Source organism: Acinonyx jubatus, chromosome E1, assembly GCF_027475565.1.
Source record: "Acinonyx jubatus isolate Ajub_Pintada_27869175 chromosome E1, VMU_Ajub_asm_v1.0, whole genome shotgun sequence".
Lineage (NCBI taxonomy): Eukaryota > Metazoa > Chordata > Mammalia > Carnivora > Felidae > Acinonyx > Acinonyx jubatus.
The window spans coordinates 17,206,014-17,220,090 of record NC_069397.1 but is presented as its reverse complement, the minus strand read 5'-3'; the positions used below and the strand labels follow the sequence as shown (position 1 = coordinate 17,220,090).

The 14,077-nt window shown below is 57.4% G+C and overlaps 1 protein-coding gene and 1 long non-coding RNA gene across 18 annotated transcripts in view; one reads left to right on the top strand and one right to left on the bottom strand.

The window, feature by feature from the left end:
- The window catches only part of MYO18A (myosin XVIIIA), a 102,168-nt gene that overhangs the window by 40,815 nt on the left and 47,276 nt on the right, over positions 1 to 14,077 (bottom strand). For 8 of the 17 annotated variants that reach the window (XM_053212438.1, XM_053212439.1, XM_053212427.1 and 5 more), the window contains exons 3-17: positions 11,140 to 11,217; positions 9,740 to 9,883; positions 8,000 to 8,087; positions 7,690 to 7,796; positions 7,404 to 7,580; positions 6,833 to 7,046; positions 6,422 to 6,564; positions 5,710 to 5,810; positions 4,788 to 4,851; positions 4,416 to 4,560; positions 4,069 to 4,089; positions 2,051 to 2,227; positions 1,736 to 1,826; positions 1,251 to 1,443; positions 430 to 516 (exon numbers count right to left, since the gene is read on the bottom strand). In XM_053212438.1, the coding sequence (XP_053068413.1) occupies positions 430 to 516; positions 1,251 to 1,443; positions 1,736 to 1,826; positions 2,051 to 2,227; positions 4,069 to 4,089; positions 4,416 to 4,560; positions 4,788 to 4,851; positions 5,710 to 5,810; positions 6,422 to 6,564; positions 6,833 to 7,046; positions 7,404 to 7,580; positions 7,690 to 7,796; positions 8,000 to 8,087; positions 9,740 to 9,883; positions 11,140 to 11,217 (1,830 nt within the window). Of the gene's footprint in view, positions 1 to 429; positions 517 to 1,250; positions 1,444 to 1,735; positions 1,827 to 2,050; positions 2,228 to 2,841; positions 4,041 to 4,068; positions 4,090 to 4,415; positions 4,561 to 4,787; positions 4,852 to 5,709; positions 5,811 to 6,421; positions 6,565 to 6,832; positions 7,047 to 7,403; positions 7,581 to 7,689; positions 7,797 to 7,999; positions 8,088 to 9,739; positions 9,884 to 11,139; positions 11,218 to 13,319; positions 13,989 to 14,077 lie in introns of those variants that run through there. The other 9 variants (XM_053212436.1, XM_053212441.1, XM_053212437.1 and 6 more) reach the window with 8 other exon arrangements.
- Positions 7,576 to 11,370, top strand: LOC128313504 (uncharacterized). The gene is made up of 3 exons (XR_008294320.1): positions 7,576 to 8,194; positions 9,291 to 9,405; positions 11,030 to 11,370. It is a non-coding gene; the product is annotated as an uncharacterized LOC128313504 (long non-coding RNA).

Here is a 14,077-nt window from a genome sequence, read left to right as displayed (position 1 = left end):
AAAGTGTGACAAAGCCTGCCCCTAAGGTTGAGGGGTGAGGGCTCACATATATAGCGAGGCACAGATTCCTTGCTTGCACAGACTCCTCGCCCGTTCTGCTTGGCTGCACCAGTCTCTTGGGGACAGTGGGAGGGATGACTGTGTCCTCTGGGTCCAGTCAAACCCTCACCATCGAGGAGGAGACACCAGAGTTCCTGGCTCAGCCAGTCACAGGACAGGGCCTGAGCCCGAGGTGGTAAGGGAGGAGGTCACATCTTCCCTTGTGGCTCAGACACCTGGGGCTAAGCCTGTCACTGCACAAGGGCAGAAGGAAGTGCCACTTCCTGACCGGACCAGCTGAGCAGCAGGTTACAACAGCAAGGGCCTGACTGAGGTTGAGGAACAGACAGGGGAGAAAAGGCCAGCCCAGGCCCTTGCTGGAGTTCCTACCAGGGACTGATGGGAGGCTTGGTCCACAGCTGCCACAGAATCATCCGTGGCTGGCTCCAAGTCGTCAAATGCCAGCTCAATGTTCTCCTAGGAAGAAAGGGAGAGAGGTTGTGAGCACAGGCCCTTTGAGGGGTGCAGCCCTGGGTGATGGCCAGGCGGGGGCGCTGGGATTGGGACAGCTAAAATTCTTTTAACCTTCTTCAATACTGAGGTAAAGTCGCATATTCCTATTATTCGCACCAGTTGATTAGACTATGCAGAATACCCCTACTCTCGATTTCACACCATCACCCTCGAAACACTTGAAGACAGCTGTCATTTGCCTCGTGTATCTTCTCTCCAAGGTAAATACGCTCCCCAGTTCATTCTTCTCACCTCCACATGAGGTGGGATTTCTAGATCTTGTTCCATGCGGGACACCCTTTCGTGAAGGGGCCCTAGCTAATCACCATCTTAACAGATCAGGAGACAGACAGGGAAGGCCAGGCCTGACACACGTGGAGGCAGGAATTCACGGGGCCTAGGTGGGTGCCTTGAGGGTGGGCAAAGAGGGGCTCTCAGGGACCCCGAATGCAGGTGCAGCTTCTTGGAAAGCAAACTCTCCACAGGGTAAGAATGCAGTCTGGGGCAGGACAAGACTACCACTCCAGAGAACACAGAGAGACAGAAATGACAGAGCAAAAGCGAGGAAGGGAGCCACCGGTGGGAAAGGTGGTGCCTTCTCTCTCCACAGATGCCCTCCCTGCGGGCGCCAGGGAAGTGAAGTTGGGGGCCGGGGTGGGGGTGGGGCGGGGGCAGGCAGAGGCAAGGTCAAGTGCTACCTCCTTGTATCTTTCTAACTCCTGCACAAAGGTGCGCTCGTGGAAGAGTCTCTGCAGCCGGTCCTGGGCGTAGTTGTGGCATAGCTCCTCAAAGGAGGCTCCACGGGCCGACCCACCCTGCTCAGGGTTCTGGAAGCCCGGAGTGTCCACAATCATCATGGAGCAGAGTGAGTGCTGGCTGGACTTGAGAGCCCTTCACAGGGAGAGCCTGGGTCAGAGCTGGCCAGGGCAGTACCACTGAACACGCTCCACTGGTCTGCCTATGGCGCCCAGGCAGCCATGTTCTGCCCCAAGCCAGATCTCCACCCTGCCCAGGTGCCCACGACCCTGGTGGGGAGGATGTGCCTTTTGTCGCCCGCGAGGACAATGAGCCCTCTGCTGGCGGAGAATGGCTCCACCTCAGCAATCACACCAGCACAGAGGTCAACTCCCACCTTTGTCACGGCAGGAAGCTGGTCAGCTCCTGGGCCCTGCCTGGCACTCACCTGTTCACCAGGGAGACGAGAAGGGTGAAGAGCTCACTATAGAGGCCAGACGCCATGCCCTCTAAGCACTCCAGTGCACTCAGTTTGGGGCCTGTGGGGCAAGAGCATCATCTCTACCTCCTGCCCCCTGGGAATCCCCACGGGGTATGCTCTCTACCCACCCTGGGTCAAGTCAGCATGGGGCCCTGGGGCTGGGCCTCTTCCTCTGATGGAAGCACCTATTCACCCCAGCAGTCTCCCCACGCCAGAGAAGACTGCGATGAGCCCCGGATGAGGCCTCCCAATCACATCTACCAGCCAAGGGTCCCATGGTACCTGTGCTATCTCCCAGGCTGCTCTCCTCAGGGCCCTGGCGGAAGGAGGTGGAACGTTGTAGGGTTCCACCCTTGTGCTGGTGCTTGAAGATGGCTGAGGAGAGCTCCTCCAAGCTGCAGCCCAACAGGTATGCGGCCTTCTGGGCCCACTCGTGGCGGGCAAACTGCTTGCGCCCAGCTATGGGGTTGAAAAAAGGATCTGGCATCTTGGGTCTTTCTCCTTAGTCCACTTGATGACCATGGGGCCCTTTGGCTACCATGGCCAACAACTGGGGAGTGAACATCTTCTGGAGGAAACACCAGCCCTGATGACACCAGAAGGGCTTTAGGCAAAACAGGGACGGCCAGAAGCTGCCCGCAAGCACTCCTGTGTCCCCTGCCCTAGCAAGAATGAGCAGGTCCTAAAAGAGGAGGTAACTCCATGCTGCCGCCGCCAGAGGGCGCCCAGGCAGCCTTGACCATCGTTTTTAGAGGACTTGGCCTCAGGGGTACCAACTTGGGGTGGGGCAGTCCGAGGAGGAGCCAGCCCATCTCTAATGAGCACCGGAACCACCTGTGCCTGTGGGGGACACATCATGGGGGAGTACCAGTGCCTCCCCCTTCCAAGAATACCCTCTCCCTTACTTCCAGGCGTCTGCTGGGGGAGACCACAAACACCCACCCATGGCCCACCAGTGGGGAAGTGGAAAGAGCTGCCAGGGAAAGGGAACAGCCCACGCAGACAGTCGCGCCTCAGCCAACATGTGTCTAATCACAGCAATTAGGGAAAGCTAACAAGAAACAAGGATTTACCTTCAGCAGCTTCTGTAAGGCAAAGGACCAGCATGCAGCATGCAAAGAAAAACAGCGTGTTAGCAAACAGTCATCAGCTGAGCCCGCCAGGCCCACGGGAAGGGACCATGGGGGGTGGGGGGTTGTGAGGATGAGCAGGCAAGAGAACATAACCACATTCAGACTCCGAGACACAAAAATACACACATGTGCACACACACCATCTCAAAGGAGTGTGTTCATGGATGCAATCACGCTGTCACATAGAGACCTACAAAGACACCACACACACACACACACACACACACACACACACCCTCTGGGAAATACCGGAAGCTCTGAGGAGGTAACAGACCCTGCTGACACACACCCGGAACTCTCCGCGTGCAGTACAGGGTTATAGGAAACCTGGGCTTGTCACCGCCTCAGAGCAAAAGAACTTCCTCAAGACACAGCCACACGCCTACCCGCCTGCCCACCTACGCAGTCTGGAGACAACTTCTTTAACTCAGAGCCTGCTTCCTCTTTGGCAGGGATGCCACCTGCTGGGATCATAAGGAACCTAACACCTGAACGCCTGTTCCTCCGTGCACCCACCCGCCCACCAGTGCTTTCTCGGTCCTGCTGAGCAGCCTGGGGCTCTTCACATCCCAGAGGAACATGAAGCCAAAGCCCGAGAGGATGTTCAGAGGCAGCATCCCTCGGAGAAAGGGGAGAAAGGGGCAAAGAGGTGCTCAGAGTGCCCAGCCGTCAAGGTAATCTCAGAAGAAGGCAGCAGAGTTCTTCCAAGCCAGACCAAGCTCTAGCCATTCTCAAGCCCCAAGTTCAAGTGCGGAAGCAACAGCCCATTCCTTACCACGGTGCCTGCCGCCCCCTAGTGGCCCCCACCTGGATATGCAAGAGGAAGAGATGCCTTCTACCAAACCAGTGAAGATAAGGGAAGACTCAGAGAAAATTGGCCTGGGAAAGCCCCAAGAAGCAGGCCCACCCTACGCCACCCAAGCCCCGAGGAGGGCATCCTGAGAGGCCCCAGGATCTGGAGGCAACACAAGTAGAAGCAGCTATGCCTGGGACTCCGAGAAGCCTCACAGCCGGCAGGCACCTTCTCCCCCCTCAACCTGGGGCTTCTCCCAGGCCAGTCCCCTCCATTGTGACAGAACAAGCCCAGCCCCCAGACAGAGCCCAGGGCAAGCACCAAGATGGGACAAGGTGGCCCCTACACCCCAGGGAGGGGCCAAGGTCAGTTACCGGCTTGCTCCTCGGGGGCCTCTGTCAGGAAGGGAACAAGAAGCAGAGTTATTCCAAGGGGACTGCTCGGACTTAGGGCCCTTCTCTTTCCCCTCAGCCTCCGAATCCTGCCCCCCCCCCCCAACTCTTCACAGTGCTCCGCATTACTGCCATCCAAGTCCAGGGGCAGAGATCCTTCTCTGGGCATCAGAGCCTCCTGTTCTGACGTGGGAGACTGGGAAGAGGCACACGCAACAGAGGGTGATAACAGACACATCTGTGCTGGGTGAGGACAAACCGCGAGTGGCAGGGCCTCCACAAGCTCTCCCGGGCAACAAGCCAGGCTGTTGGGACCCGTTGCGGGTTACCTTTGGTGGCGCCTGCAGCCCCCAGGTGGTAGATGGCAGCCAGGATGAGCCAGCAGGCTTTCTGTTCATCTGGGGAGATGCCCAGCACCTTCATGGCGGTCTGTAGCTTACTGAACTGCTGAGCCGCCTTCTGCTTCTCCTCAGGCTGCAGGGACAGGAGGGGACGCTGGCACTGCACCTCGGGGGGGGGGGGGGCGCTGTCCCTCCCGGCATACCCCCATGCTTCTGGACCCTCGGGGAGAGCAGGGCTGGTGAGAGCTGCCCAGCTGGGGCTGGGCTCCTGCTATTCCCGTGGGGTTCTCCAGGTCGCTTCCCCTACTCCCCTGCTCCCAAGGCCCAGGACTGCCAACCTAGTCCCCACAGGCCCCTCACCTTGGCCAGTGGCACAATCCCAAACACATTGTTCTCTGCCAAGTGGTTCAAGTGGAGCTCTGTCCTAGGGGTACAAATGAGGCATCAGCACAGTGCTTGGTCCCCATGCCAAGGCCATCTCCCTACCAGGGTGGAGACAGATTCAGCTTCCAGACTCTCAGTCCTGTCTGCCCGTCATGCCCTACTGTCAGGCCAGCTGCCACCGCCTTCCCTAATTGGCCTGAAGGCCTGGTCAGAGCACCAACCTCCCTAGGACAGGTCGTCAGAGATGCTCTGGGGAGAGTGTCCAGACAGACCCCTGAAAGAGAGCCAGGAATCTGCCTGAAGCACGAGTCTAGCCAGGACAGAGACCAGGCTCTCAGCTACAAGAAGAGTTAAGGAGGATAATGTCCTGGGGTTGCTTGCTCAGCCTTATCATTAATCCTTTTTTGCAAAGAACAAAGACAGCAAGACTGAAGGTCTAAAGGGAAAAGCCTAGTAGATGAGCCAACATGGGGGGCAGGAGGCCCAGCTTGGAAGGCACAGAAAAAGGCACGGGCTTTCGGCTCCAGTATGAACTCAAATAACAGCTCAGCCCCACGTTATCTGTGTGACTTATAGGCAAGTCCCTGACCACCTGCATCTTGAGGTGCTTTCCTCTGCAGACCTGGAGTAGCAGAGGTCATAGCTCGACCCTGGGAACACGGGAGCATCAATTGTGCCCCTCACACATAGCCAGGACTCTGTGCCCGGGACCCAGGAGTTCCTGTGGGGTACAGCCCATGGCTCATTCATCTCACCACCCCCAGTTACCTCAGAGCCTAACATGTAGCAAGCGTACGATAAACAAACGGTATGGGATGCAGTCAAGTGACAAGGTCCAGGAGCCATCAGTGAGCTAGAACCCAGAGCACCCTCCCCGATTTCCTTTGTCCCATCTCACCTGAGGGTGCCATCCCCACAGGCCAGCAGGTAGTAGAAGACGTTGAAGGTGGCCTCACCGGCTGGGCGTCGGGCCACACGCAGCTTCTCCAGTAGCATCGTCTATGGCACAGCATAGAGGGTATGGGCAAGGAGGGTGGTGCAAGGTCAAGCTTCTCCACCCCACACCGGAAAGAACAAGGCCCATGGGAGCAAGCAGGTGCAACTTACTCTCAACCAGAGGCCAGATCACCACAGGGTCAAACCTGGGGCACAAACCAAAGCCAGGGGGAAGGAGATAGGCCCAGCTCACAGAGGGGCCTTGGTGCCTTGCCTAGCCCCCAGGCACAGTCTTCTCAGGGAGCTGGGCACTTTGTGGAAAAATATTTCATTCAGCATGGAAGGGGACCAACTTCTGCTGGAACTTACTTCATTGACAAGCAAGTCTTACTTGGGTGAAATTAGCCTGAGAGAAACCCCTGAACACAGGGCCAGGGCCCCAGAAGTAGGGTACAGCCAACCCCAGGGTTGGGCAGGAAGCTGAGCCAGGACCCACCTGGGGCAAGAAGCATGGGGGGGCAGAAGACACGGCGGGGGCAGAATGGTGACAGCTCGGGGTGGAGCACACCATCCCTGCTGGAGGGGATCCTGGGTAGAATCCCGGGAAAATAAGGCACAGGAGGGAGCCTGAAACCAGGCAGCCAGTCTCTTAACTACCCTGAGTGTCCTCTCACCTGGATGGAGGCTGAGGCCACCTGGCCAGCTTGGTCAAAGTCCAGGGAGAGGATCTGGGAGAAGCGAGTGGCATTGCCGTTCATGATGGTGGGGCTGTTCCCAAAGGCTTCCAAGAGGCTGTACAGAGCCTGCCACTTCTCTGCTGTAGAACAGAGGCCCAGGAGCCATCAGGAAAGCCTCCAGAGGCCCAGGAGCCATCAGGAAAGCCTCCAGAGGCCCAGGGGCCATCAGGAAAGCCTCCTGCCCAGGGCCTATTCCCCTAGCGCACAAAGGCTCAGAGTTACTCAGGCCAGACTGCCCAGGGACAGAGGGGGTCTGAGGGCACAGAGAAGCCAGGGAGAACAAAGCTGACGCCTATGAGGCACTTCCATCCCCAGCCCCTCTCAGTTTTTCCAGGTGGCCTGTCTCACCAGAAAACACCTTGTTCCCACTGGTGCCTGCGATGGTGGCCAGGTACTGCACCAGATGCTGGCAGCTGGTGGTCTTGCCACTGCCGCTGCTGCCCAGGAGGATGATAGACTGGTCCTGGCGGCTCATCAGCATTGCCCTGTATGCGGTCTGGGCCACGGCATAGATGTGGGGTGCCATGTCCTCCCGCCGACACCCCTTGAACATGTGCATCACCTTGGGTGGGAGGGGGAGGGCGGGAAGGGGCAGGCTCTTAGCTGGTCACACTTGGACAGTCCTCACCCCCAAGGTCCACATCTTTCTGGGCCTTTCAATGTCGGGGCGGGGGTTGTCGAGGGATTCCCAGGCTAAGGCCTTGCATAGAAATGCAGATACTGGCACAGTCCCGGCCTCTGTTAGAGGTTACGGGGAGGGCTTCATGTCCCCACCCCTTGAAATGGCTCCAAGTTCAACTGTGAGAGTGGACAAGAGCCCAGTGGGATGCCAAAGGGAAGGAGCAAAGCCAGGGAAGGTGGGGTAGGTAGTGTGTGGGTGGGTCCATGGGGCAGCACGGTCGCCTAGTGGGTGCCGCACCTTCTCAGAGTACACGGCAGGGGCCCCACGGGGGCTGAGGACGAGCAGGCTGGGGCCAGCGTACGTATGCAGCAGGCTAGCACCATAGCGCTGGCGCAGTGTGTGGAGGACGCTGGACTCATTGAGGTACACCAGCGAGGCCAAATCTTCTAGACGGTCGCAGGAGGGAGCATTAGCCTGTGTGATAGGACAGGCAGGCAGGCACTGAAGAAGCAGAATCTGTCGGCACTGCCAGTGGACAGGCCTGCCCTGCCCAGCCCACTTCCTGTGCCCTCCACCTGCAAACCTTCTCCACATCATCCTCGTCCACATCCAAGATGGCGCCATCATGGTCTAGCTTCACACGCACCTTGCCTTCTGGCAAGCTGAGCTCCTCAGATTTGAGCTGACTGCCTACAGAGCGGGGACAGACAGTCAGACACAGGCCCGGGAAGCCTCTGCCACCCTCTTCAGGCCCTTTGTGGTCCTGTCCCTTCCCTACTATATCACTAGCCTCTCCTCACTCACCACCCAGGCCTCACCAGACCCAGAAGGCACACCCAGCCCGGAAACCTGAGAGGCCCAGGCATCTGCACCCTGGGCCTCCCCAGACTCACCCAGAGAGAAGCCATCCTTATGGACCAGCCACACCTTCTCTGTCTCATACCAGGCCTCCTCAGCTGCAATCTGCTCTTCTGTCTTCACCTATCAGAGGAAGGGGGGGTAATAAATAGTCAGACCTTGCTCTGGAAAACAGTCGGGACAGAAGAGAAGAGACATGTGAGGGGAAGTGCTTCCAGATGAGCCACCTGGTAAGGGGGACAGTTGGGTGGCAGACACAGAACAGGGGACATTGGAAGTGTCAGAGGAAGAAGGTGGGGAAGCCAGGGGATGGGGATGGGCCTGAGGAGCCCCGAGGACAAGGACACAGAGTTAGGGACCATGCCAGCCTTGAGGGTCCGGAAGGACGGGGACTCTCGGAACCCGAGCCCTGCGGAGAGTAGACTGTAGGAAAGCAAACCAGCAGGTTCTGCCTTCAGCCGCCCTCTTCCCCACCTCCCCTGTAGGGTTGGTGTGCTGAGCCCACACCCCTCTCCCTGAGCCAACGCCCACTGCTACTGTGACCTCTCATGCCCAGCCTCTGTCTTGAGGTGGGAAAGGGCGCTTCCTCAAGACCCGAGAAGTGTCTACTGCGGACTTTTTACTGCAAAGTGATATATGGGTCCTAAATCCTAGTCTCGGCCTGGTCTTCCCTCCAGAGGATGCTCTGCTGGGCAAGGAGCAGTGCCCAGATGTACACGCCAGCCTTTCCACTCCTCCTCCATGCCTCCTCAGAAGGCCAAGGCCATAAAATAGCATGGCCAGACATATGAGGGGGGCATGAAAGTGCAGCAGTGTTTTGCCAAACACAGGAAAAGCCTTGTATGCCACATGGCTGGGCACTGGAACAGCTGTGAGCCACCATCAGTCTCTGAGAGTCCCCCACCCTCACAAGACTTGAGGCCGAGGTACAGACGCTGCTCTGTGATACTGACCCCCTGTGTGAGGGATTGGAAAGGATAAGAAAACATAATAAATATTTTCTTTGTCACATTTCTTGGAGCTGAACGAAAAAGAGATCTGGGTTCTACTCCCAGGTTGGATTCTGGGTTCAGATAACTCCCTCTTCCTCGCTGACTGCCCTTCCCCGTTGGAGAGAGAAGGGTACACGTGGCCCCTAGGCTCTGGGAATCATGACCAGGGAAATCACCCTTCAAACAGGAGAACCACTATGGGGCTGGCAACATTTTAAATTGTTAAATGAAGACATGAAAAAAAAAAAAAAAAGGCTAGTTTTTTATATTTGAAGAAACGTAAGTTTATAAAAAAAAATCAATGTTTTCTTTTTTTCCAAATCACATGATACAGGTTAAACGTTCATCTCGACTGGACACATTCTACGGGTCAGATGCTTGGAACCTGATGAAGAAGGGGACATCACAGGGTCCTGGCCTAGAACGAATCCTTTAGAGCTAATTCAAAGGTAGGTTCCCAAATTGGCCAGCAGGTGGAGCCAAAGAATGCCACATCTTCTGGCTTGGGAAGGAGGGTGGGAGGTGGGAGGGGCTCAGCCTTTCAGCTTTCTCTACCCAGAGTAAGAGGAATTAAAACACCTAGAAACCAAAACTCTTGCCAGGCCCTTGGGTTCCAGTGGTTAAAACCCAGGTGCCACATGGCCAAACTCAAGTGGTGGCACTCAGACTAGACACCTCCCAAGGGCCTGACACAGAACAGCCCCATTTCAAACTTCTGGCACCACCTCCCCCAAGGATCCCCCCAGATACAGGGTGGGAGCCGGAAGGGAAAAGAGGCCTTACACTCCAGCATGAGGCCCGAGCACAGACGCCAGCCCAGGTACAGGCCAGGGGTGGAAGGCGGTCACTGGAGGAAGCGGAGGGCTCCTGAAGGGGGCAGGAGCACCCTACCTGGCTGTGGGCAGGAGAGGCGGCCTCAGGGTCCAGCTGCCAGCAGCAAGCAAAGAAGAGAGAGAGAAAAAGAGGGGTGAAGATGAGTAGACCACTGGCATGAACCCTTCAGCAAGCACTCTGGGCCAAGTGGGCGGGCACTTTCCAGCTGCCCAAGGTGCAGGGTGGAGGCTGGAGGAACTTAGCGCCAGGATGGGAAGCTGGCCTGGGCAGGTCAACTGTGTCCAGTCAAGGAGAAGCCAGACCAGGAAGGCGGGGCCCGGCATGGTGAAGAGACACTTGCTATCAACAGACTTCTGAGTAGCTGCTCTGTTAAGTCATTCACTGTGGCCTGGGCATGAATATGCCACTCTGCCTCCGGCCATGGCCAGCCTAGCTCCCCTCTATCTGGCCTCCAAACACATCAGAGCTGTCACTCCTGCACAGAACAAGACCATAGGGCAAGTCTCATGGAACAAGACCACGAGCAGCCCCGAGTCTGGGACCCTTTCCTCAATCCCCCACTGCACCCCTGCACCACTCCTAGAAGGGCACACCACAAGCAGAGGCAGCACTCCATCTGCAACCTGCCCAAGAACCAAGGGACTGTCGGTAGACCCTTTGGCCAGACTTTGCCTCTCTTTTTCTGTCTGATTACTTTTTTAAAAATTTGTATTTATTTATTTTTGAGAGAGAGAGATGGAGTTGAGCGGGGGAGGGGCAGAGAGAGGGAGACACAGAATTTGAAGCAGGCTCCAGGCTCTGAGCTGTCAGTCCAGAGCCCAACATGGGGCTTGAACTCATGAACCGTGAGATCATGACCCGAGCTGAAGTCGGATGCTTAACCAACTGAGCCACCCAGGTGCCCCTCTGTCTAGTTACTTAAAGACCTTTCTGAAGAGGAAGGGGACCCAGCTAGACCTTGGACCTTGCCTATAAGGAATAAACAAGGAGTTAACTGGCCCCACCCGCATCTGAAAAGCCAATGCATCAAAAAAGGGGAGAGTCAGCTCCCTGCCTCACCGTCCACCAGGCCCTGGTGCCAAGACATGTTCTCCAGGACAAGAGAATGGGGCCAGAGATGGGGGCTGGATCCACAGCCACGAAGGGCCCCCTCCCACCGGCACAGGGCCTTGGGTCCCCTAGAGGAACAGGCCTCACTGTGCTCAGACCCTCTGCAGAGCCCTTCTCTCATTTCTTCAGGTGAGAAGCCCACGTGAGGGCCCCCAGACTGCCATGGAGCCATCCTTCCATATTCAGGTGCTCCCCCCGTCCCCCCTGGCCTGGGAACCATACACGTGAGGTGGCATTACAGGAGTTGTGAAGATCCTCTCAAGGCGCTGGTGGGCCTCCTCTGCGGGGGTCAGCTGGACCTCAGCGGCAGCTCCTGCCTAGAGGTTAAACCACTGTCAGTCCTGGCCTGGGGAGGAGTGGGGGGCACAGCATGCCAAGCTTCTAGCCTAGGAAGCCACTGGGACCCAGTGGGGAGGTGGAGTAGGGTCAGGGAGGCAAGCCAGGCACCAACTTGAGCTTTTTTTTTAAGTTTATTTATTTTGAGAGAGGGAGAGAGAGGGAGGGGGGGGAGAGAGAGAGAGAAAGAGAAAGCACGCAAGTGGGGTAGGGGCAGAGAGAGAGGGAGACAGGACCCCGAGCAGGCTCAGTAATCTCAGCTTAGAGCCCAACGTGGGGCTCACACTCACGAACTGGAGATCATGACCTGAGCTGAAATCAAGAAGCGGATGCTTAATTGATTGAGCCACCCAGGCAGCCCCCAACTTGAGTTTTTAAATTATCCTATTGGGGGGGGGGGAGGAAATTCTGGGGTTATTTCTTCTCACAGTCCTAACTACTTCAGCACTAGGATGACCCTGTTCTCCCGCACACCCTCTGGCCCCTGCCCCAGTTCCAGGTGACAGGTGGCTGAACTTCAGCTCAGGGCACATCTCAGCCCCTCAACTCCACCCTAGTGAGAGCGACGGGGAGCCGGAGGAAGGCAGCCAAGCCAGGGAACAGGCACATCACTCTCTCTGGCTACTTATAGGTTCTACTCAGGGGCTGACAGTACACCTCACAGCCTTCCCGGGAGGCCCAAACACCCCTGCCAACTCCCGTGTGCCAGGACTGATTTCCCTGCTTCAGAGCAGGCCGGCAGGGCTGGGGCAGCTGCAGCCTCCTGTTCTCGAAGTTCTGCAAAACCCAGGAGGAATGGAGCGGGGAACCCAGCAGGTTCTGGGACCTTGGGAGTCCCAGGAGGTCATCGGCAGGGAGGGCCTCTAGGCTGCTCTACTCCCATTTCCCCCTCCCCCCCCTTTCTAGCCAGAAGAGCTTGCAACAGGTGGGAGAAGCAGTGGTGAAACTTGACTCCTCCCTCCTACACCTCATGAGGCCTCAGAAGGGTCCACAAAATGGGGAAGTTTGAAGGGAACTGTCCCTGGCCAGAGGACCAATCATGTAGGCATCACCTTCCAAGGTCCTCCCCTCTGCCTCTCAGCTTCCTATCCCACTCAGAGGGTACTCTGGGGACAGACGGGTCCGCAGATCCAAAGGGGGCCTATGGTTCCCCTTTGCCACCCAGGCCTAGGGCTCCCTCAGGAATCCTGCTGTCAGAGAGGACTGCCAGCCAGGCCTGAAGAAGGAAGTGATGGCAATGATGGCATTAAAACTCCTGTTATCAGCATCGCTATCCATGCTGCCATTTATGAGGCACCCACCACGCCAGGGACTAGGCTCGGGGGAGCACCGTACCATTCCTAATCTTCACAGGACCCTTCAAAACTGGGATTATCCCTTGTTTGCAACTCCAAAATCCAAAAGCCCCCTCCACCCCCTCTGCCCCAAACGATTTTTTACTTAACTATTTTGATCGCCAAAACTCTTTGTATTCTATCCCCCTGCAGTGTGAACATAGATTTTGCTATGAAAATATTTACCTTTGGTTAGAGGTTACTGCTCGTTATGTATGACATTCTAAAATACAGAAATTATGAACTTGCAAAATACTTCTGGCCCCCAGGGCTTCAGAGGGGGAATCAGACCTGTCCCATCCCCACTTGGCAGATGAAGGAAGGGTCAGCGATGGGACCATGTTGAGATCCCACAGAGGGTGAGTAGCTGGGGATGTGAACACGGGTCACCTGACTTCAGAAAGTCTCCTTCTCCCCTGGCACTGATCTGCTAAGACTTCGACCCTTGCTTGGGAATCTGGAGCCTTCGGCCAACACCACGCAGCCTGGGACCAGGCCCCAACCCCACACAGGAATGTGAAGGAACGGCAGCATGCTGGTTAGCAGGGCCCATCCCAGAGCAGGGGCCGCCACGGACTCTGGTGTTCAGTGAAGGAAAAGCCATGCAGCCCCACCACGGGCACAAGGCCAGGCCCAGCTTCTCAGTCATGCGGGCGGGTTGAGGAGGCCCGGGGAAGCTGGCTGCGAGGGTGCCTGGCCTTCCAACGAGGGTGGTGAGGGCGTGGGAGGTTAGTGATACACTCGGGTACCTCCTGCTGCACGTCAGGGGCTGGTGACTTGGACTGCGGCAATCCAGTCAGGTTCGACTTCGGGCCAGCGGAGCCCGGGTCCGCCAGCTCTTCCGGTGGGGCAGGGGAGCACTGCTTCTCCGGGATTCCAGGCTTGGCCGGGGAGCCTGGTTTCCCTGAGGAGCCTGGCTCCTGGCTGGAGGGCTTCTCCCCCTTCCCAGGAGACTGCCTGCCACGGGGCTTGTGGTCCTTGGCCCTGCCCCGAGACATCAGGCTCCGTAGACCCACAGAGAGCTCATCCTTGGCTGCCTCCTTCTTTGCTTCAGGCTTAGGTGGAGGAGGGGGAGGTGGAGGAGGTGGTGGCTTGGGACCAGGGGCCTTTTCTCCCCTCTTGCCTCGAGCTGGGTGCTCAGGGGACCTGACCCCTCTGCTTGAAGGCTCCTTGGCACTCCCAGGCTCCTCACCAGGCAGCACCTTGCTCACCACCTTCCTAACTGCGTTTGCCACTCTCTTCCGGGACAGGCCCTGGGCCTCCTCACTTGGGCCTTCTGCTGAGGCAGCCCCCAGGCCATTCATGGCGAGTGTGGGTGCAGGGCTCTTGGCTCTCTGGGAAGTCTCTGACGGTACAGGGCTGGTAGGAGGCTGAGGACTCCTAGATGGACCCCTGCTGTCCTTTGAGCTGCCCTCTAGCTGCAGTCACACAAACACAGGTAGACATTAGCATCGGCCCTTGTGTCCCTGCCCACCCCATGCAGAGGAAGTGAGACCTCACGCCTCGC